Source organism: Microcaecilia unicolor, chromosome 11 (assembly GCF_901765095.1).
Source record: "Microcaecilia unicolor chromosome 11, aMicUni1.1, whole genome shotgun sequence".
In the NCBI taxonomy this organism is placed as follows: domain Eukaryota; kingdom Metazoa; phylum Chordata; class Amphibia; order Gymnophiona; family Siphonopidae; genus Microcaecilia; species Microcaecilia unicolor.
In genome coordinates, this window is record NC_044041.1 from 91,929,491 (window position 1) to 91,951,646 (window position 22,156).

The 22,156-nt window shown below is 43.5% G+C and overlaps 1 protein-coding gene across 3 annotated transcripts in view; it reads left to right on the forward strand.

The window, feature by feature from the left end:
• The window catches only part of PDE4C (phosphodiesterase 4C), an 838,284-nt gene that overhangs the window by 767,137 nt on the left and 48,991 nt on the right, over positions 1-22,156 (forward strand). For 2 of the 3 annotated variants that reach the window (XM_030217807.1, XM_030217808.1), the window contains 4 exons: positions 6,969-7,160; positions 11,060-11,096; positions 14,456-14,529; positions 14,966-15,015. In XM_030217807.1, the coding sequence (XP_030073667.1) occupies positions 6,969-7,160; positions 11,060-11,096; positions 14,456-14,529; positions 14,966-15,015 (353 nt within the window). Of the gene's footprint in view, positions 1-6,968; positions 7,161-11,059; positions 11,097-14,455; positions 14,530-14,965; positions 15,016-18,412; positions 18,492-22,156 lie in introns of those variants that run through there. The other variant, XM_030217809.1, reaches the window with a different exon arrangement.

Here is a 22,156-nt window from a genome sequence, read left to right on the forward strand (position 1 = left end):
GCCCCCATCTAGGGCCGCTAAAGCATAGTTCCTAGAGCTCCTTGAGCACAGATCCACCACCATGAGCGAGGAGGCATCTGGGGCCTCTGAAAACCAAGAGAGCTCTGAAACCGGTCCATGGATTCGATCTCTATGGGGAGGAGCAGGGCAGACAGAGAGGTCCCCCAATACCTCATGAGAACATCAGGGAAGAGCTGATAGAGTGGGACAAGCACAGCCCTCCTAGGAGGAAACTTGTAGTCCAGGAGCTTGAAGAGGTGAGCTCTGGACTGATGCTCCACCTCTAAAGTAACTGGATTGGTGTTGACCATGTCCTCAACAAAAGAAGGGAAGGAAAAGCTCACAGATGGAGACATCTTCTGTTCCTGTGGAGGAGAGGGGTCAGATGGTATTTATTAGGACTCCTCCTCCAAGAAGCACTAGGGATCTTCATCTGACTCCCATGCAACCCTCCTCAGCATCAGGCAGGAACTCCTCATGGGAGGGCTGAGACCAAGTCTGCCTTGGCCAAGAGGAACCATGACCCTGAGAGGGGCATCAAGGAGTGAGCTGCAGCCTCAACTCCAATGAAACTGCCGGCACCGACATTGACTGACACAGGCAGCAGTCAACTCCAGTGCTGCATGCAACAGGCTGAGGGTCATTTGGGACCAATTCAAGAGGCATGGCAGGCGCAAGCACCCTTGGTGCTGATGCCCTCTGAACAAAGCCAGCCAGGAGCTCAGGGAGCAAGGCCCGAATGTGGTCATAGAGGAGCGACATCAGGAAAAGCTGGGATGTCGGTGTAGAGGGAAGCTGCTGAAGCAGCGGAGCCTCACTGTAGGCTGAGGGGCATGCAGGATGAGTGGAAAAGCATGGCAGGCGCAAGCACCCTCAAAGCTGATGCACTCCAAAGAAAGTAGCCAGCAGCTCAGGGAGCAACGTTTCAGATCCCTGAGCTGCTCAGAGACTCACATAGCAGCAGTACCTACTGGATGTTCTTCTGGTGTCTACGCCCAGCACTGTGCATTGAAGGATATTGATGCTGATACTTCTTCCTTTGCTGGGTTGCCACGATCTTTGGTGCTGACATCAGTCGGTTCCAGGGGCCTCGCATAGTGGCCAACATTGAAGCAAGTGCCTCCAAAAAGAACTCCCTTTGAGCCATTCTGGCTAACTGGGTTCTGGATAGGATCTGAAGACTCAGAACACAGTTAGAAGGGGTAAGTTCAGACCCCAAACACAGAAAAGAGGAAGAAAGAGTAGCTGTGCCAGAAACGGTCCGAGTGCACCAGAATCAGCACTGTAGCAAATGAGAAAAACTCGATGGTGCATCAAAAAGGACAAGGCACCAGAGAAAAAATAAGAGAAGACCCAACCAGGCCTAAGTGCAGCTTACTGAGCATGTTAAATAAAAAAAAAAGAAAATGAAAGAAAATCAAACAAAAAAGTTCTCAGAGCCTGTTAAGGATCCACTTTTTTAGCTCAAAACATTTTGAGAGCCCTCCACAGGCTGGCGAAATATTGCAGAGTTGTCCTCTCCATCACCGTGGCCTTTATCTGAGTCATGCAGGGACACGACTAGAGGGAGAAGTGGCTTTAATAAGTTATCTAGACATAAACAGAGACAGCTGGAACCATAAATCCTGGTGCAAAGGAGCATGTTGCATTCATAGCGCTGCTGATGTTGCTCAGTTTAATAGCACACTCAGTGTAGCATGGCGGTATCTTCACTGATATCAAGTTATATTAAAATTAACAATAGAGGACCATAACATTGTGATCTTACAATGTAGCTAGCTACACAGCAATGAAATAGAGGAGAGAACATAAAGACCAGTCTGCCCAGTTATTCCAGTCCACACTGCCAAACAGGGCCGGTCTTAGGCATGGGCAACGGGAGCTGTTGCACAGGGCTTTGCGCTCCTAGGGGCCCCCCCTTCCCTGGCATATCTGTTCCCTTGTCTCGGAACACCTCCCTGCTCCATACCTTAATGTGCATCCGTGTTTCAGTAGAGAGCGGAATGCAGCAGCAGCGATTTTCATATCCCATTGGCCACTGAACCCAGAACCTCCTCGCTGCTGTATCCCGCCCCCCCCTTTTGATGTCACTTCTTGCTTCCAAAAGGGCAGGACGCAGCATCAAGGAGACTCTGGGTTCAGCGGCCGATGGAATTGAAAATAGCTGCCACTGTCTGCTAAAGCGTAGTGGATGCATGTTAAGATATGGCGTGAGTGGATTTTAGGTTTTGTTTTTTTAATTTGAAAAAACTTGTTAACAGGGATGGGACTAAGTAAGGGAAGGGGCTATGTAGGGGACAGGGGAAGAGTGCCCCACTGAATTGATCTGCACAGGGCCCTGCAATTGCTAAAACCAGCCCTGCTCCAAAGCTACATCCCAGGTGCCAGTTGTAGAGTGTGACTACCTGTAGGCTATTGCTCCTTATCTGAGAGAGTTTTGACATTTTCTTTGAAGGAGGAAGGTCTTCTATCAGTTGCTACTTATGGGTCTGTTTTAAAAAGACATTAACCCCCGGATTCTATATATTGCGCTAAGATTTCTGTATGGAAATCGAAGTGAATTGCATAACAATGCACATAACAAGCTAATCAGTGCTGATAATTGGATGTTAACAAGCAATTGTCAGCACTAATTGGCATTAATTACAATTTCCACGCACTACCCGCTAAGTGTATTCTGCAAAGCGGTACGTATAAATTCTAATGCACGCTGCTGAAAGGGGGCATGGCTATGGGCGTGGAATGGGCGGGTCGTGGGCATTCCAGATAACTACGAGCAGGGTTATAGAATACACCTGTTCTGTGTCTAATTTAGGTTCCAGTATTTACACCAAGTTTTACTTGGCATAAGTAGCGTTAGGCGCTTTCATGGCAACTAGACGTATTCTATATACCATACTGAAATTTAGGCTTATTCTATAAAATACGCTTACGTTGAGGCATACTGTATAAAATGTGCTTAGGCAAATTTTTATTTTGGTGCTGAATTTTTAGGCATGATATATAGAAGTCCTTTATACTTAGTCAAATGACTGGAATCTGCAGGGGTACTGTTAGGCTAGAATCCAATACTATGTACCCTGAAAAGAAAATCATCTTTTAATTATTAGGGGTATTTGGATATTTTCTTTAAAATGTAGGAAGGAAAACGCTTCCAATGAGCATTTATCATAAGCCCCACCCCCCCAAAAAAAACCCTTATCTTAGAAAGACCAAAACTGCAGAGGAGCACAAGAGCCTTTTCCAGAAAAAAGGAAACATGGACGTGCATGGTTAGTGAAAAAGAAAGTGGATTCAGGCATTTCCATTTGAACATAAAACCTGGTTGCACTTTATTAGGGACTGGAAAAGTTTTAATGGTTCTTAGCTGTGGTAAAAATTCTACAGTGCTAACAGACAGAGCCAGATCAATTTACCTCACAGAAAGTGGTGGATACTGTACACAATACAGGAAAGCTGTTGTGTACTGGGGTGAATTCGATCGAGCAGGGACTAGAGAAAAATCTGAAAGGAACTCACCCATCCTTCATATTAGAGTGCACCATATAGGAATTTTATTCAGGTAGGCTCTCAGTTTAAGATCCACTAAACACCAGAGCTATTGTTACTACTTTGTCAGGGTGCCCTCCTTGATCATGGACCCATGACTATCGCAGTTGCCTTAACCTTCTTGCATGAGTTTTCAGCTCCTGGGGTGGAGGGGGAAGAGTATTTCTGATTACACATCTGTGGTGACTTCCCTAGTGAATGTTACAAGTTATGGGAGTTCCCCTGGTAAAACCCTCATTTGCTTAGGAAGTTTTCACTATGGAACTGATCATGATAGCAGAGTGTTCTGAAAGAAAGGGAATCGTTTCTGAAATATACAGACAGAAGGCACAATCCATTCTTTCCTTTTCTAGGAGATTCTCAAACCTCTTGAACCTAATGACCAGCAGAGCAAAGTTATCCACTAAACATATTTGTGCAAATCTTTATAAATTGAGAACGTTTAGCCCTTGCCTCATTGTTTTTGGTGTCTTATTACACTTTGTTGGTTGAACAGAAGAATGATTTATGCTCTTGTGCATGTGAACAGCCGTTGCTTGCATTATAAAACATTAATCTATTAATGGGGTTTTCTCTGTTTTACCCTCTTCAATTTTAAATTCAGTAACAGAATACAATTATACAATAACTCAACAATTTTTTATAACATAAAATAATTCTTCCAAGACTTCAGGCCAAGTGGCTCATTCTAAGTCTGATCCAATGACCTACTCTTGTGTCTTATTACAGTGTATTTGTAAACAGGGGCAATAGGAGTCCAATAAATTTTATTTATAAGAATTTAGATACTACCTATATTAGGCATGCTGCCATTTAAGGCAGCTTACAAAGAATATTACAGAAAATCATATTCTCCTGTTGCAAGCAAAGTAATTTTTTTAATGTATTATCATTTTTCTCCCTTAGATATCCATTTCGTGTAATTTGAACTTCCTGGCATTTCCATCCCCTTGCCTGTTTACATCTGGCAGCCTTTGAGTCCCCCCCCCCCCCCCCCCCCCCAGCACTTGCCCATTTCCTGCATAGACTATGAAGTATAATAAATGGCTCAGGTTCAAATCTTCTCAATCACATTCTGAATCTCTCTCCAAAATTTTGGAAAACTCAGACTCCCACATGAGGAGAAGGAGCCTACAGCACAGTTTCTCCTTCCATTACTGTCCACTTAAAGAGTGTTGCATACAGCCTGATCTCTTCTCTGCAGCGCCATCAGTCTCGATTCAGGGATGCTTCCTGCCCTCGGTTCCAGGCAGTAACATGCAGGTGCTTTCAGTATTCTGGATAACAAAAAAGTCTAAAGTATCATACTAGGTCCCTATGGTATATGGAGGTTTTTTGCCGATGATAAGGAAGTCCAGCTCCTTGAAGACGGTATTGTTTGTCTAGGAGTTTCTCAAGGTTTTTTCCTCCGTCCCCAAGAAATGTGTTTGCTACTTCTACAGAGAACCCCTTTACTTTTTGTGTTTGCCTTTATCTGTGACATCAAGGTATCTCATTTTTGTAAATGTGCCATTTGTATTACTCCCTTTTATTGAATATCTTTGCATCAACCTGCAAGTTCTGTAGCACAGAGAGGACAAACAGGGCTAGAAGAGTTCTGATGCTCTCTTTTTAGGTCTGTGGACAAAGAAAGGGAAGGGTGTTCTCATTTGTATGAAAACTTAGCGTTTCTGAGTGCTGAGCCCAACATGTTAAATTACTTCTGGGAATTTTGTATTCCCTGACACTAGGCAGAGTAGTTTCCAGTGATAAAAGAACAGATTCTCAAGCCTGATGGTGATGTACTAATCTAATTTCATTTCTTCATCTAAGTAATGCTGAGTTCCAGGGCCATATTGGTCCCGGGGAAAGCTGGACCCTTATTTACAGATTGTTCTTTTAAGTTGATCCTACATAAGAATTATCTGAAGATGCTGAACATGGGCATTAGAGAGCATTCAGGTCCCTATGCTACATAGTTAACACAGTAGCTAATGCTTTTTCTTCTTAATGGCTAGGTCTCCTGTATGTAAAATGTCAGTTCACATACTTCTCATTGTAGCCCACACTGGATGAATGAATGATGCACATGGTTCAGGTTTGTACACCAGACAGGAACAAGAAATTATAAGTGAATAATCATTAAGTTAAAAGATTCTCTTTGACATCAAAAGAATTTAAAACTGTACAGCGCTGCGTAACCCTAGTAGCGCTCTAGAAATGTTAAATAGTAGTAGTAGTAGTAGAATTACCTAAGTAGTAGGCAAAGCTATACTTTTCTATTAGGAAATAAGTTGCCAGCTTTGAACATTTTTGAAACTGCTCACTACAGGCTTTAAGGGTATGAAAATAGTGACATGGAAGAAGTGAAACAAGCATGAAGGCTCACATGTTATAGAAAAATAGACAAATCTGTTCAGCAAAAGAAATTTGCAGATTAACAAAATAATTTTAAAACAAGTTACCTATGTGTGAAGGCCACAAAAGTGACTATTTCATTAAGATACACAGGCACTTATGGATCTTTATAAAAGACTAGGGGAAACATAGCAGAAATTGCAACTAGATTGAAGCTGCGGCATAAAATATTAGCACAGATGGTATGTTCATATTTTATATTTATTTATTTTACATACTTATATTCCGCTTTAATTCCAAAGAGGTTTACATTAAAAACATACATTATAAAATGCATACGTAAATTGTGACTCCACCCAAACTCCATTACAGGTTCCTGAAACACTATCCTACCTCTCTCACTGCTGCTTCTTGTGACCTTGAGCAAATCACTAACCCTTCATTACCTCAGATATAGGCTTAGATTATGAGGCCTATGGGGGGATGGAAATACCTACTATACCTCAATGTAGCTCTTCTCAAGTTTGGATTCAGAAAAGTAAGTTATCAAATCTAAAATTCAGATCTCTGGTCATTATACAAAACCCCATAATCTTGGCTACAGTGCAATTGAAGGTTCTAGAAATCTGGTATTGGTTTATTATGGCACACAGACAAGAGACCTAGTTACCCACAAAATGCTGAATTGGATTCTGTGGCTCAGAAGCTATTTTTAGCTGGTATTCAGTTAGGAAAAATAATCATCCTTTAGGCAAATTTATTGAGGCGAGAGGTGAAGGAAAGAAGGCAGTGCACTGCTGAGTTAGGAATGATCTATTTCTCAGAGCAGAACTCCTAGAATTTATAGGTTAAAATATTTACCTTCTATGATTGAGTAACCCAGTACGTATAGGAGTCTGTGACTGTGCAAATAATATCAGAGACAAGCCCTTCACTCATGCTGCCTCAGGTGAACATCCTTGCAAAGGTGATCATATATAAACTGTTTCCCTGGCTTTATTTGAGGAAAAGAAGGGAGTGTCCTAAGACAGTGACTTTTCATTCCTCTTTGTCTAATCTCCTCTTTTTCCTTTCTTTCATAGCTTTGATGTCGAAAATGGCCTCTCAGTGGGTAGAAGTCCCCTGGACCCTCAGGCGAGCCCTGGTTCGGCACTCATCCTACAAGGAACCTTCCCCCACAGCCAGCGGAGAGAATCATTCCTTTATCGCTCAGATAGCGATTATGAACTGTCGCCAAAAGCCATGTCCCGGAACTCATCGACCGCCAGCGACCTGTGAGTATTGCCTCTTCCTCTCAGTGATTTGGCACCTCAGTTTTCCATCTGGATAAAATTTGGCAAGGTTCAGGTGGGCAAAGCTTGTCTTGGAAAAATGAGATTTCACTCTCACTTTGGTATCATGTTCCTCCTCCTCCTCCTCAGTAGTGCTGGCAGTGAGGAGCCCTCGCCCTGCATTCCCTAGGGTGGGTATCTGTGGAATGCATGGCTGACAAGTGAAAGAGGAGTATTGAGGTTTATCGGGGATCCAGTCCTCCACCTCCATAATTCCCTTTTCTTCTCTTGGTTAAAGCTAGGGCAGGAGCACATCCTAGTAAAGACCAGAGCTAGGGTTGGCAAACTTTTTGACAAAGAAAAACCCAACACCTGCCCTGCTCCATGCCCTGTCCTTGTCCCACTCCATGTCCCACCTACTGTTGCATCCTCTTTCCTCTCACAGGTTAGGCATCTCTTCCCTTCCTTGCAGGTCTGGCATTTTTCCTTCTTCCCTTCCCCCCTTCCCGATGTGGATCTGGCATCTTTCCCTCTGCACCCCCATGTTTGTCTAGCATGTCTCCCTTTCTGTCCCCATCCACTCTGTACAGCTCTGACATCAATCCCTCTGACCCTTTCCCATGCAGGTGTAGCATAAATTCCTCCCCCAGTGTATGTCTGGCATCAGTCCCTTTGCCCCTCCTCCATTCAGGTCTGGCATCAATTCCCCCCACCACCACCCTCGGTCCTTCAAACACAAAAGTCGCTGGCAGAAAGGAAGACACACTATTTCCACTACCCTTGGAGCCTTCTCTACAGCATTCTGCTCACAGGAAGTTGCATAAGAGGAGGCAAAATGCAGCAGAGGGGAAACCTAGGGCAGCCAGAAGTAGTGCATCTTCCTCACTGCCAGTGACTCAGTAGTGCTATTGAAGGACTGCCGTGGTGAGAGGGAGAAAGGAGAGAGACATGCTGCCAGACCCACGGGAGCCTAGGAATAGGAGGAGAGGTAGTAGCTGAGAGGCTGGACCTGTGGAAGGGTGGGAAGGGAGTGAGAATTGTCAGAACAAGGGGGCAGGGAGCAGAGCCCCCCCCCCCCCCCCCCAAAAAAAAAACGGCTTTTCTGTTGCTGGTTTTAATGCTGTGCCGGAAGCCAGCCTGACCATTCAAAAAGTGGCAATGCTGGCTGAAAACTGGCCAGTTGGCAATCCTAGGCAAAGGTAGATTTTCTTCTCCCTTGTAACCTGGAGCCAGATCACTAGAAGGATATTTTATAGCAGGGTGCTTAGGTTAATAAGGCAGGAATGAACCTATTTTAAAAGACACTTGGAGGGGCATAATCGAATGGGGACGACTATCTCTAAGGGCGCCCATCTCTGAGGACGTCCCCGCAAATGGGCGGAGCATCCTGTATTATCGAAACAAGATGGGCGTACATCTTTCATTTCGATAATACGGTCGAGGACGCCCAAATCTCCACATTTAGGTCGACCTTAGAGATGGTCGACCTAAATGTTGAGATGGTTGACCTTAGAGATGAGCGACCTCGGTTTTCGCCGATAAAGGAAACCAAGGACACCAATCTCAAAAACAACCAAATCCAAGCCATTTGGTCGTGGGAGGAGCCAGCATTCGTAGTGCACTGGTCCCCCTCACATGCCAGGACACCAACCGGGCACCCTAGGGGTCACTGCAGTGGACTTCAGAAATTGCTCCCAGGTGCATAGCTCCCTTACCTTGTGTGCTGAGCCCCCCAACACCCCCCCAAAACCCACTCCCCACAACTGTACACCACTACCATAGCCCTTAGGGATGAAGGGGGGCACCTACATGTGGGTACAGTGGGTTTCGGGTGGGTTTTGGAGGGCTCACATTTACCACCACAAGTGTAACAGGGCCTGGGTTCACCTGCCTGAAGTGCACTGCACCCACTAAAAACTGCTCCAGGGACCTTCATACTGCTGTGATAGAGCTGAGTATTATATTTGAGGCTGGCATAGAGGCTGGAAAAAAATGTTTTTTAATTTTTTTTTTTTAGGGTGGGAGGGGGTTGGTGACCACTGGGGAAGTAAGAGGAGGTGATCCCTGATTCCCTCCGGTGGTCATCTGGTCAGTTTGGGAACCTTTTGGAGGCTTGGTCGTGAAAAAAAAGGGACCAAGTAAAGTTGGCCAAATGCTTGTCAGGGACGCCCTTCTTTTTTCCATTATCAGCCGAGGATTCCCATCTCTTAACCACGCCCCCGTCCCACCTTCAGTACGCTGCTGACAAGCCCCAGTGAACTTTGGTCGTCCCCGCGATGGAAAGCATTTGAGGACTCCCAAAATGGGCTTTCGATTATGCCAGTTTGGGCGCCCCTGAGAGAAGGACACCCATCTCCCGATTTGTGTCGAAAGATGGGCGCCCTTCTCTTTCGAAAATGCCCCTGACAGTTCACTGTCAGCCTTATTTTTGAAAGTGATGGGCGCACAGATTGCGACCCAAATCGGGAGATAGGCGCCCATCTCGCAAAGGCGCACAAATCGGTATAATCAAAAGCCGATTTTGGACGTCTTCAACTGTACTCCATCACGGGAACGAGCAAAGTTGACGGGGGCTTGTCAGAGGCATGGTGAAGGCGGGACTGGGGTGTGTTTATCTGCCGAAGAGAGATGGGTGCCTTTGGCCGATAATCGAAAAAACAAAGGCGTTTTTAGCGCGAATTTAGGTCACCTTTTTTTGGACCCTTTTTTTCATGAACAAGTCTCAAAAAGTGCCCTAAATTACCAGATGACCACCGGAGGGAATCTGGGATGACCACCCCTGACTCCCCAGTGGTCACTAACCCCCTCCCACCAAAAAAAAAAAAACAACTTTAACAACTTTTTTCCCAGCCTGTATGCCACCGTCAAATGCCATACCAACTCCATCACAGCAGTATGCAGGTCCCTGGAGCAGTTGTTAGTGGGTGCAGTGGACTTCAGGCAGGTGGACCCAGGCCCATCCCCCCCTACCTATTACACTTGTGGTGGTAAATGAGAGCCCTCCAAACCGCCCCCAAAACCCACTGTACCCACATGTAGGTGCCCCCCTTCAGCCATAAGGGCTATGATAATGGTGTAGAGTTGTGGGCAGTGGGTTTTGGGGGAGATTTGAGCACCCAAAGGAAGGGAGCTATGGACTTGGGAGGTATTTGACTTTTTTTTTTTAATTGTTACAAGTGCCCCTAGGGTGCCCGGTTGGTGTCCTGGCATGTGAGGGGGACCAGTGCACTACGAATCCTGGCCCCTTCCACAACCAAATACCTTGGATTTGTTTGTTTCTGAGCTGGGCGCCCAGCTGAAATGCGCACAAATCCGATGCATTTGCCGGGCACAAACCGTATTATCGAAAAAAAAGATGGGCGGCCATTTTATTTCGAAACTACGGTCTGTCCCGCCCCTTCACGTACCCGTTCTTGGACATAGACGCCCATGGAGATGGGCGTTCGCGTTCGATTATGCCCCTCCACGTGTCTTTATAAATACTAGCACAAATCCTCAAGAAATTGTACCTAAACTGGTGAACACTGTCTTTTAAATGTTAGCATATAGTATATGCGTAAGTTGCGACTTTGCCCAAACCATGCTCCTGAGCCCACCTACTGTACAAGTACAAAATGACTTGTACCACATGTTCTTATAGGCATGACCTAATTTTAAAAAAGACCTACGCATGAAAAAGGATCATAAAACTACCTCCTTTACACTGAAGGAGGCCTCTGAAGGAAAGAAGAGAACATTAAAATAAGCTTACCCCCCTTCCCCCATCCCAAGAAATGCATTTAAAGTGACAGGCTTTGTGAGTTTGTTCATTTGTCAGCTTGTCTCAGCATGAAAGGTGTTCCCCTATTTTATCTCTGTAGAGTGCCTTTTTTGACTAATTTGTCCCCCTTTTGTTTCTGCAGACATGGAGAAGACATGATTGTGACCCCGTTTGCACAAGTAGGTTGCACATTCTCATCAATCATTGTATTTATGTATAGAATGGGAATTACATGTATTGAAATTTCCAGTGTTGATGTATGGAAGCCCCTTCCCTTCTCCACAGAGGTACAGAATGGTACAGCACATTGCATGAATCAGTCCCTTTTAGTTTTGTAGCTCCTAAGTGGACATGGAGGTGTTCTGAAAACTCTCTTGCACATGCTTATAAAGTCTTTCACATTCAAATCACTGATTCAGATTTGGCTCCTGCTGGAATAGTAGCCAAAGTAAGTTGCCATCTTAAAGTCATTTGGAATTGGGGACCCTGCCTTAGCTAGGGCTTCAGGGACTTGACACTCATCTGTAGCTACCAAGTGTTTTCTCTCATTTTAAGCCTTTCCTCAAGAATCTGGTGTGCATTATTGATATAAGGTATTAACAATTTGAATAATTAAACAGTAAGTAAGGTCTTACCATTTTAGAACAGGGTACCTAGGCTGTGAATTCGCATAGATATATACATTGCCTTTATCAATCAGGTGCAATATGAGCATCTATGTAGAGGTCCACAGAATTTTGGTTTCAGTTTTGGATTCGGCATTGAAACTGACCTGAAATCTGGATTTGGGTCTCAGCTGAAAATGCTCATGCTCATGCATTTTCAGCTGAAACCTAATGTCTCGCCTCCACCCCCCATCACTCACCACACACACACAGTCCCACCCAGTCTCCAATCAGTTAACCAGGAGTGCACAAACTCGCCCCCTCCTGACAGATGGGACACATTTTTTACCCAATGACAGAGGAGAGCCTTGACAAAATCCTAAGAGACCTTCGACCAGCTACCTGCTCCCTCAACCCCTGCCCATCAAAAATAGTGCAGCAGGCAAGTATGGGTCTCATAGAAGGCGCCACAAAAATTGTGAACACCTCTCTTTCTAATAGGCAACTACTAAGAGCATTAAAAAGAGCAGTGGTTCACCCTATGCTAGAGAAAAACAAACTTGACCAGGACAAACTTGAAAGTTACCAGCCAGTATCCAACATCCCATTTCTAGAGAAACTTATAGAACAAACAGTCTGTGTTCAACTTAATGATTGCTTCAAAGAGAGAAACTGGCTAGATCCATGTCAGTCTGGATTCAGACCTGGTTATGGAACAGAAACGGTCCTCATATCCCTACTAGATGATCTTCACGGAAACCAAGACAGGGGATTCACCTCGCTAGATTTCTCAGCTGCTTTTGATGCTATGGATCATGATATCATGCTAGCACGACTGACAGAAACAGGTATCAGTGGAACAGTACTTGCCTGGTTCAGATCCTATCTGTCAGACAGGCAACAATCCATAATGTTTGGCAGCAACTCATCACCACCATGGACACTGACCTGCGGAGTACCACCTATTCTGTTCAATATCTACCTCAAACCACTAGCTGAGCTGATTCGGTCAATGGACACTCAGTTCTACATCTACATGGATGATATGCAGCTACTCATACCCATTGAACCTGATTTACCTACAGCCTTGAATAAACTATCTAACATCGATTCAAGAATGGGCTATACACAACAAACTTTGCCTGAACCCAAGTAAAACCAAGCTTCTCTGGGTCCCTAACACAAGTGGATACATACCTGACATCATTTCTTTTGGGAAATACGAACTGCCCATCAAATCACAAGTCAGGAACCTTGGAATACAGTTAGATTCAACATTTACTCTGATTCTGGGGTATTTTATAAGCACCAACGTGTGTTTTTATACACAGGAAAAATAGTGTTTTCCATGCAGAAATAGCTTCTTGTAAAACTGACTGGACTTCATACTAGCAAACTGTATGCGTATTGTGCCAGCAGGGAACATGGCTCTTTTGTTTTTGCATTTATTTGCATGTATTTTGAAGCAAATGATCAGGTGCACACATGGGGACTGGAAATGGTTTTTGGAGGGATTTGTTTAGGAAGGTGGATTTCCTGCCTTCTGTTAGTATTTTATATATATGATTATGATTTGAACTGTATGATTTGTAAATTTTTCAACTGCTATACTACACTTGGAACATCTGCATGAATGAGTGTGCAAACAAGATGAAATAAATAAATGGTGTTCCTATACATGCTTCCCCTTTCCTGACCTAAGCATGTCCCTTTTTTCTCATGGAGAAAAGCAAAGATGCCAATGTTATCCAGTTCCAGGCTGGAGATTTTGGAACACTCCTGGTTTTGAACTTACATCCCAGAGCAGTGTTGGATTTGTTTTGCCTGATCCTGCCCATTGAATTCAGTGCAACATGTCCCATATTGCACCAGGATTGGGTGCTCAGAAATCCACGACTGTCCCAAAATCTCCAGCCTGGAACTGGGTAACTTGGCATCTCTGTAAAAGTATCGGTGCTGTGACCAGTGTTGGTTCTTTTAACTGCACGGGGGAAGAGTGGGGGACATTTTTACACAGGCAGCTGTCCACCCATGTAAAATGTAAATTTGTCCACCTACTACTACTACTATTTAGCATTTCTATAGTGCTACAAGGCGTACGCAGCGCTGCACAAACATAGAAGAAAGACAGTCCCTGCTCAAAGAGCTTACAATCTAATCTAAATGTTGATATTTTTTGGCACAACCCAGGGCCCTGCTCAAGCTGATTTCCCTTTTCCCTACATGCAGTGTAGCTCCCTGGGGGGGGGGGGGGGGGGGGGGGGGGGTAAGCTGAGTCATTATTGGCCAGCCTCAGTAATGCTCAGGCTCATTAGGGGTGAAACAGGGAGCACACCAGGGGCTCTCCTCACAGCTACATTTTTTTTTGTTACATTTGTACCCCGTGCTTTCCCACTCATGGCAGGCTCAATGTGGCTTACATGGGGCAATGGAGGGTTAAGTGACTTGCCCAGAGTCACAAGGAGCTGCCTGTGCCTGAAGTGGGAATTGAACTCAGTTCCTCAGGACCAAAGTCCACCACCCTAACCACTAGGCCACTCCTCCAACTTAACATCTCCTGACACACACTCACCTCAAGTCTGGCAGCTGGCACCATTATTGTATGATGATAGGCCCTCCATCCCTTTCACTCTCTGTACCATTCTGATCCTCAGCTTGTCCCAGAAGCTAGACTCAGGAACTGATAGTTGACAGATATTTTTTAGAGAAAATTTGTCCACAAAAAGCCTGCATTTGCTTACAGGTTGTTTTTTTAATGGGGTACTTCTGTAGCCTACATTTTTTAAAACAGTGAAACCCAGACTTTAAATGGACAGTTGACCTTCCCAAGGGGTGTCACGTTTGTCCAGCCTGAGCCTTGTCAAACATGAACTTTTGAGACCCAGGCATTCCCTTCTGCCACATAGCTTATCACCTTTTCTCCCCCACAACAGGTTTTGGCGAGTCTACGCACAGTCAGGAGTAATTTTGCCATGCTAACGCACCTGCAGGACCGCCTGACCAGCAAGTAAGTGCAGAACTGGGGATCATTTCTAGTGTCTTCTCAGATAATTCCTAAATCTGAATGAATACATGAAGGCATAGCAGAATTAGGGTACATGGAGCGTAATCTTCTACTCTGCCTTCACATTTCATCACTTTATGCTCTGTTCATACTTTCTGCCTATCAGACATCATCCCAATTTACTTGAGATTCATTGTACTAGGGGGCAGCTAAACTAGAGAGCTTTCTGAATTGCTTTAAATACTAACATCTGTCTTGGAATGAAAGTCAAATCCAAATTAAAAAGCAAGTAACTTAATCATTGTATTTGGTTTAGATACTTTGCAAAACAGTGAAACATTTTTTTGCATTTAGTCTAAAAAGACCTGTAAAGCAAAAAAAAAAAAAAAGTGGAAACAGAAATATCTTTAACTTGACTTTTCATCCTTGTTTTTAACAGAAGATCCACCTGTAGCAATCCCCCTGCCATGTCTAAACCTGTTCACTCAGGTAAGTCTGTGCCATTCATAACTATTGCTGCCAGGACAATATCTGCTGGTTATATCATTTTCAAAGTGCCTTTGTGTCTTGTTGAATGGAAGCCATTTTAGTTCCACAAACAACCTACTTTTAAAGTAATCCTGTGGCAACCCTAGGTCTTAGACTGTAGCATGGCATGTAGGATCTGATTTTTAACACTGAGAGAAACATTTAAATGAATGGGATTGTGGTTTTAGGTGACAGTGTTTTCTTAGAACTACTAAGGAATTTCCAGAGCTTGCTACCTAGAGAATAGGTTATCTGGCTACATAAAATGGCTTTGATCATGTTTTAATTCCATTGGATGTATATTTATTGATTGAAAAAAAAGGAAGAGTTTATGCTTCTATTCCATCTTGGAATCATGTACACCAGTGCTTATCAATCTTTTTGTGGCTATGACCCAATAAAACTGTGTGATTCCCCCCAGAGGTGCAGAATAATGATGCACTTATGGAGAGCTCACCCAGGCTACAACCCCCAAATATAAGCATTGCCATACTGGGACAGACCAAAGGTCCATCAAGTCCTGTTTCCAACAGTGGTCAATCCAGGTCACAAGTACCTTTCAAGATCTCAGAACAGCAAGATAGATTTTATGCTGCTTATCCTAGAATAAGTAGTGGATTTTCCCAAGTCCATCTTAATAATGGCTTATGGACTTTTTGGAAATTGTCCAAATCTTTTTAAAATCCTGCTAAGCTAACTGCCTTTACCGCATTCACTGGTAACGAATTCCAGAGTTTAATTACTCATTGAGTGTTCCACTCCACTCATTATTTTATAGACCTCTATCATATCTCCCCTCAGTCGTCTCTTCTCCAAGCTAAAGAGCCCTAGCCGCTTTAGCCTTTCCTCATAGGAAAGTTGTCCCATCCCCTTTATCATTTTTGTTGCCCTTTTCTGTACCTGTCCCAATTCCACTATATCTTTTTTGAGATTCAGAAATGCAGTGACCAGAAATGCACACAGTATTAAAGGTGCTGTTGCACCATGGAACGATACAAAGGCATTATAAATTCTCAGTTTTGTTTTCCACTCCTATTTTAATAAATCCTAACATTCTATATGCTTTCTTAGCTGCCGCTGCACATTGAGCAGAGGGTTTCAACATATCATCAACAGTGACACCTAGATCCTTTTCCTGGTCAGTGACTCCTAATGTGGAACCTTGCATCACGTAGCTGTGGTTTGGGTTGCTCCTTCCCATATGCATCACTTTGCCCTTGCTCACATTAAAAGTCATCTGCCATTTGGATGGGATGCCCGTGGGTTTGGTGATCTCATTTGAGGTCCCAGCCCACAGTTTGAGTAGCTCTGTATACCCTGCCTTCTTCATCTTAAATACACCCTTTTTTAAACATGGGTGCCTCCTATTTTAATTCTTCTCTTGCCAATTCTGATATTTATGCTCTTTTGGCCCTTTCAGGATGTTTTCTCCTGTAAATAGTAAAATATAAGTTGCAGAAAAAAAAGCCCAAGTTCCACCTCAGTCTGAAGTAAGGTTGCCTGAGATTTCTGCAGCAGGATGGGGTACCAGTGGCCCACACAGAATGTCTTCTGACCCTAGGTTTTCCCAATTAATTCCCCATTCCGCCCACAAATGGTGAAAGTCAGTTGCCCCAAATGGCAGCAGAGAATGCCTGCTCTGCACTCCTCCAAGAGCTCTGTACTCCATGTCAGATCTTTGCTCCCTCCTTTTGGCCTGCAGCTGGACAGATCTGCTAGCAAGGATACAAAGTGGCCTATTGACGTCAGGCATTCCGTTAATAAAAGTCTTAGCTTTTTCACCAGCAGCGCTCCGCTCCGCTCCAGAGCTCCTGGGGGATTGCTGGGACCTCCAGCTGGTTGGCTTACTGGCCTTTCTCTTCCCTTTCCTCCCCCACGCTTCCTCTGACCATCCTCCAAACTAGAAATTAAAAACAGTATTGGAGGGAGTGGGATCTAGGAGTGGAGGATGGGGTTGTGTGGCAGCTTTCGCCTTTGGTCTTCCAGCTTAACTGCCCCAGCTTGACGTTATAGCATCACAAACCTTCATTCACAGCTACCTGGGATATTCCCCCTAAATCCCCTAGACTGGACTTCTTGCCTCATGTTAGCCTTTACTGTTATGTTTGCATTTTATGTATAGGGCTATGTTTTGAACTGTGCAGTTTGTAAATTATTCAGTTGTGCTGCACTCAGAGCAATCTGCAGGACCCAGCCATTTAGTGGCAGCAATCAGTAGTGGGCCAAAGACAGAGAGTACACTCACATTCCGAATCCCACTGCTATATTTATGACTTCTGTAAGACAGAGATGCAGTTGGGAAAGGGAAGAAGCAGCTCACCCTGTCCATGATGATCAGGTACCTTCCTGGTCAACTTAAACTTTGACACTTGAGATTTGAGACCGTTGGAACAGAAAGGCATGTAAGAAGATAGTTTGATAAATGTACTGTTCTTTAATCTTTTTTTCTATTTGTACTTTTGAATAATCAAAACCCAATAAAATTTCTTTAAAAAAAAAAAGGAAAGTATATGCAAGATCCAAGGAGAAGAGACTGTTCATTGCTTGTTTCTGTACTGTGAATGCATCATGATAATAAATCCCCAAAACTGGCAAGAAAGTCCCAAAACAACTTGAAATGTTTGCCCCAGGAGCAAAAACCAGCAAAACCCCGGAAGATTAGTGCAAATTTACATGTTAGACTCAATTTCTGACTTTCAGTACATCCATTGAGTATTAGGTGATTGAAATGTAACTATTTGTTTCACACTATTTATTACCAGACCTTCGTGGTAAGTTTTCTGGGAAAGGGTGTGAATTCTCTTTCTGTTATTTTCAGTCCAGTAAAAATGTAAGTCCTTAAATATCCCTTTGCTGATTCTGCTGTGGCCTGTGCTCTGCCTTGCACTGAGGGCAAAGAAGGTTGTGTTTATCGCCACCTAGTGCTGGCTAAAGCTACTGGTTTCAACTTTTGCTGGAACAAATGAACTTGATAAATATGCTGGAAAGAATATTTTAAATCATTGGTTGAGAAGGAAAACACCACATTTGGTTCCCTTAACTTATTGCTGTTATGATATTTTTATCTATTTTATTTTTCTTTGAAGTTGACAGGTTAGTTACTTTTCCTTATCATGATTCTGTGTGAAGCAGTGAAATATGTTTCATTTGCGCTTCTGTAGGTGAGCCTCCAAGTGGCTTTATTCTTTCTAAGGCAGGCTGATCTAGTCCTAGTTTTAGCCACCCTAGTCCGGTTGAAGGCGTTGACCTGTGACCTCAGCATTTTGTGGGGATACATGCAGTGGAGGAAGTGAGGCAATTGCTTGAGATTTGTGGGAGTTTTGCTGTAGAATTTTACCATCTTGGTCCAGTGCCATTGTATGCGTGCTGTAAGGTGAGACTAGGACTAGCTCAGCATGGCTGTGGGGAATTGGATGCATCGGTAACCCTGCTTTCAGGTATTATTAGTTGGGTCTGTGTCAGTAGTGGAGGAGTAGCCTAGTGGTTAGTGCAGTGGACTTTGATCCTGGGGAACTGGATTCACTTCCCACTACAGCTCCTTGTGACTCTGGGCAAGTCATTTAACCCTCCCTTGCCCCAGATACAAATAAGTACCAGTATATACTATGTAAATTGCTTTGAATGTAGTTGCAAAAACCACAGAAAGGTGTATATCAAGTCCCATTCCCCTTTCTGTCCTCATTGGGAAACCTGCTTTCAGGCACTAGTTGTGCTTGTGTTCAGTTCAAGAGATTTATTTGCATACATACCACCACCTCCATTCAATGCACATCTGTTTCTGTTTCTTACATATTGATTAGGGATATCCTGAAATCATGAGCAGTTTGTGGCCCTCAGGGACTGGAAGTGAATACTACTGGCCTATGTTATATGCTCCCAGCCTTGGCTAGCATAGGAATCAGGAGCCAGGTTCAGGAATTGGCTTGAGTAGCCATTTCACACAAATCAGAGATGTTTGCCAAAAATATCTGGTCACATGATCAAAGTGTTTTATTTTCATATTGACCTCTACACTGTATCCTCCCCCCCTAGGGTTACCATATGGCTCCAGAAAAAGGAGGACGGATTGAGCCAGCCGGGTTTTACTTTCATTGCTTTCCAAGCAATGGAAGTAAAACCCGGCTGGCTCAATTACTTCCATTGAAAGCAATGGAAGTAAAACCCGGCTGGCTTAATCCGTCCTCCTTTTTCTGGAGCCATATGGTAACCCTATCCCCCCCCTTTCTCTCTTTTCATTGGCTTCTTACTCTTGATTCTTAATATAGATTTGACAGTAAAATATGTCTTGAGGTATCTTGATGGTAGAGGTGCTAACTGGCACCATGTCATAAGGTAAAGACTGATCCAGTCCTAGATTTTACTTCTGTTTTAACTGAGGTTTTGTAGTTGCAGAGTTTCAATAAGAAAAGCAGGAACAGCAACTCCTTGAGATATTGCCCTCCCTACCTATCCCAAACAGTTGTAACATCAGGAATGGATCAGCCTGCCCCTATGGTACGGAACAATCTGGTCATCTTAGCACAGGAATTCTCAACCCAGTCTTTGGGACACACAGAATCAGTCAGGTTTGGATATCCATAATGAATACACATTAGATAGATTTGCCTTCAGTGGAGGGAGGGCATACAAACTTTGTGCATATTCATTGTGGATATCCTGAAAACCTAACTGTCTCCTGTTCTGAGGGACTGGGTTGAGAACCACTGCTTTAACAAAACTGAGTGGCTACCTCATGCTGAACTTAAGGATAGCAATCCACAGTGACCTTGAGGTGCCACCGTACAGTCCCACAAGGAATCAATCAATCACATCATCTGGTTTGACATAGGTTAGTGCAGGCTTCCTGAACCTGCCTGGGGCCCCCACAACCATTCAGGTTTTCAGGATATCCACAATGAATTTGCATATACGAGGTCTTCAGGATGGGTTTGAAAACTCTGGGCCTAGTTTTCAGCACAGACCAGAGAATGGCAAGAGACTTTTCTGGGTATATATATTTATTTATTTTTTCTGGGTTTATTTATTTATTTATTTGAAAGTTTTATATACCCTTTTCTTGGGTGGGCCCAATCAAGATGGTTTACAAAATTTAATAAGCAATATAGTTAAGATAGTGACAGTGTCAGACAGAACCGTAGCATAGAGAAAATTTATAGAAATTTGAGATGAGGGTACAGCTTTACACAATACATATTTAAGGTGCAATCTTTACAGTATTCAAATTATACAAATGGGAATAGGAACTGTTTTAGGCCCATTCTGAAGTTTAGTAATGTGAGATCCCATTTTCTTAATTTATTGGGACATTTGTTCCATCTCTCCGCTGCAATCACTCTAAACCCTTTCTTACACCATTTCTCTTCTTTCATTGCCTTTCTACTGGGATAGACTAGTAAGTTATTTTGTCTAGAGTGAAATGTGCAATATTTATGTATTTATTTTATAAGACATCAAATTCTTCTAGTGCAGGGGTAGGCAACTATGGTCCTCGGGGCCATAATTCAGTCGAGTTTTCAAGATTTTCACAATGAATATGCATGAAATTGATTTACATATACTGCTTCCACTGTATGCAAATCGATCTCATGCATATTTATTGTGAAAATCTTGAAAACCTGACTGGGTTGTAGTCCTCAAGAACTATGGTTGCCCACTCCTGTTCCAGTGGGTCTGGTTGTAAGGTGTGCAGTATTCCTACCTGGTTCCATGTAATAGGGAACAGGTTAATCCAGCCCTGGTTTTATTTACAGTAAAGACAACTGGGTTAGTCTGTTCCATCTGACAAAGATCCAGGAAGCATCCATTTGTTAACCTCCCCTAGGAGTCAAACAGAGGCTGTGTATTGGTCTTACACTCACAGCATCCATCTTGAAGATCCTTTACTTGCTTAATTAGCTGGTTAAAACATAGCTGCCAACTTGCCTAGTTCTTGGAGATTTTTGGTCAGCCTGAATTTATAATAGCCCTAATCTGATGCATTATGGGTCCTGCAACACTGATTTCAATGGGTAGTGTCAAGGACAACAAATCCCATACTGCACTGGGAATGTAAGTTCAAAAGCAGAACTGGCAAAAAAAGTCTCCCTCCTGGAATGGGTAACTTGACAGCTCTGTTAAGATTACTTTTTTTTTTTTAATTCAGTTGCTGCACCATGTAACTGGATCATAAAGCTCAGGATGCGTATTTAGCTTCAGCTAGTGACACATAGAAAAGTAGCTAAGTGCAGAAAGGCAGCATTTAAACCAATATAGGCTGTTGCCCTGGCAACTGTCAATTAGCTTAGTTAGCCTTTTTTTGGGGGGGGGGGGGGGGTGAGAAGAGAGAATGAGGGGTGGAAATAGACTGCAGAGAGAATCACTCTTTGCCAGTTCCTGACTGTTTTCATCAGGAATCTGGGCCAGGATTTAGTTCTGGCTTTTCAGTTTTTCCATTGAAAATAGTATTGGAAGGATGCCCCCCTTCCCTCATGAGCATTTCCATCAATACATGTAGCTTGCAGTTGGAATTTTGGTGCTTTTACCCTACCCCTGCTCTTACCCCTTTGAACACTTAAGGCAGAATCTTTTAAAGCTTCAGTTGCACAGCCCACTGTTTCTTAATGTGATTTCCTCGAGGTTTGATAAGGCTGGGGGGATATGAAGGAAATTTTCAAATAAAAATCAGTTCAAAAAGATTTTCCTATTCACATTGGCTGATCCCTGGTTTCCTACGCTAGGGGCTCGCAACCCCCGTTACCATGGCAACACAACAATGGCCGTCCCTTCCACACAATATTTACTCCATCTGCTTCGTGGCATCTCGGAGCACTTCATGCTCGCCTCCTATCCCATCGCATTCTTTTTTTTTTGTTAATCCTTTTTTGTATTCACATTTTAATTTGAAGGGGTTGGGCAGTAGAAGAACATATCTTTGGGGATTTTTTTGATTTTACTCAGAATAAAAAATCAAAATATTCTTTGCAGCAGCCTCTTCTAAATTCAACCTGCTGCCTGGAAAGCCTTTCCGGCTGAGGAAAGAGCCTTTGAGAGGAGGGGGGGAACCCACTTTTTCCATCCCCCATTGCAAAATAGACTGTCTTTGACTTTCTACCTACATGGGGAG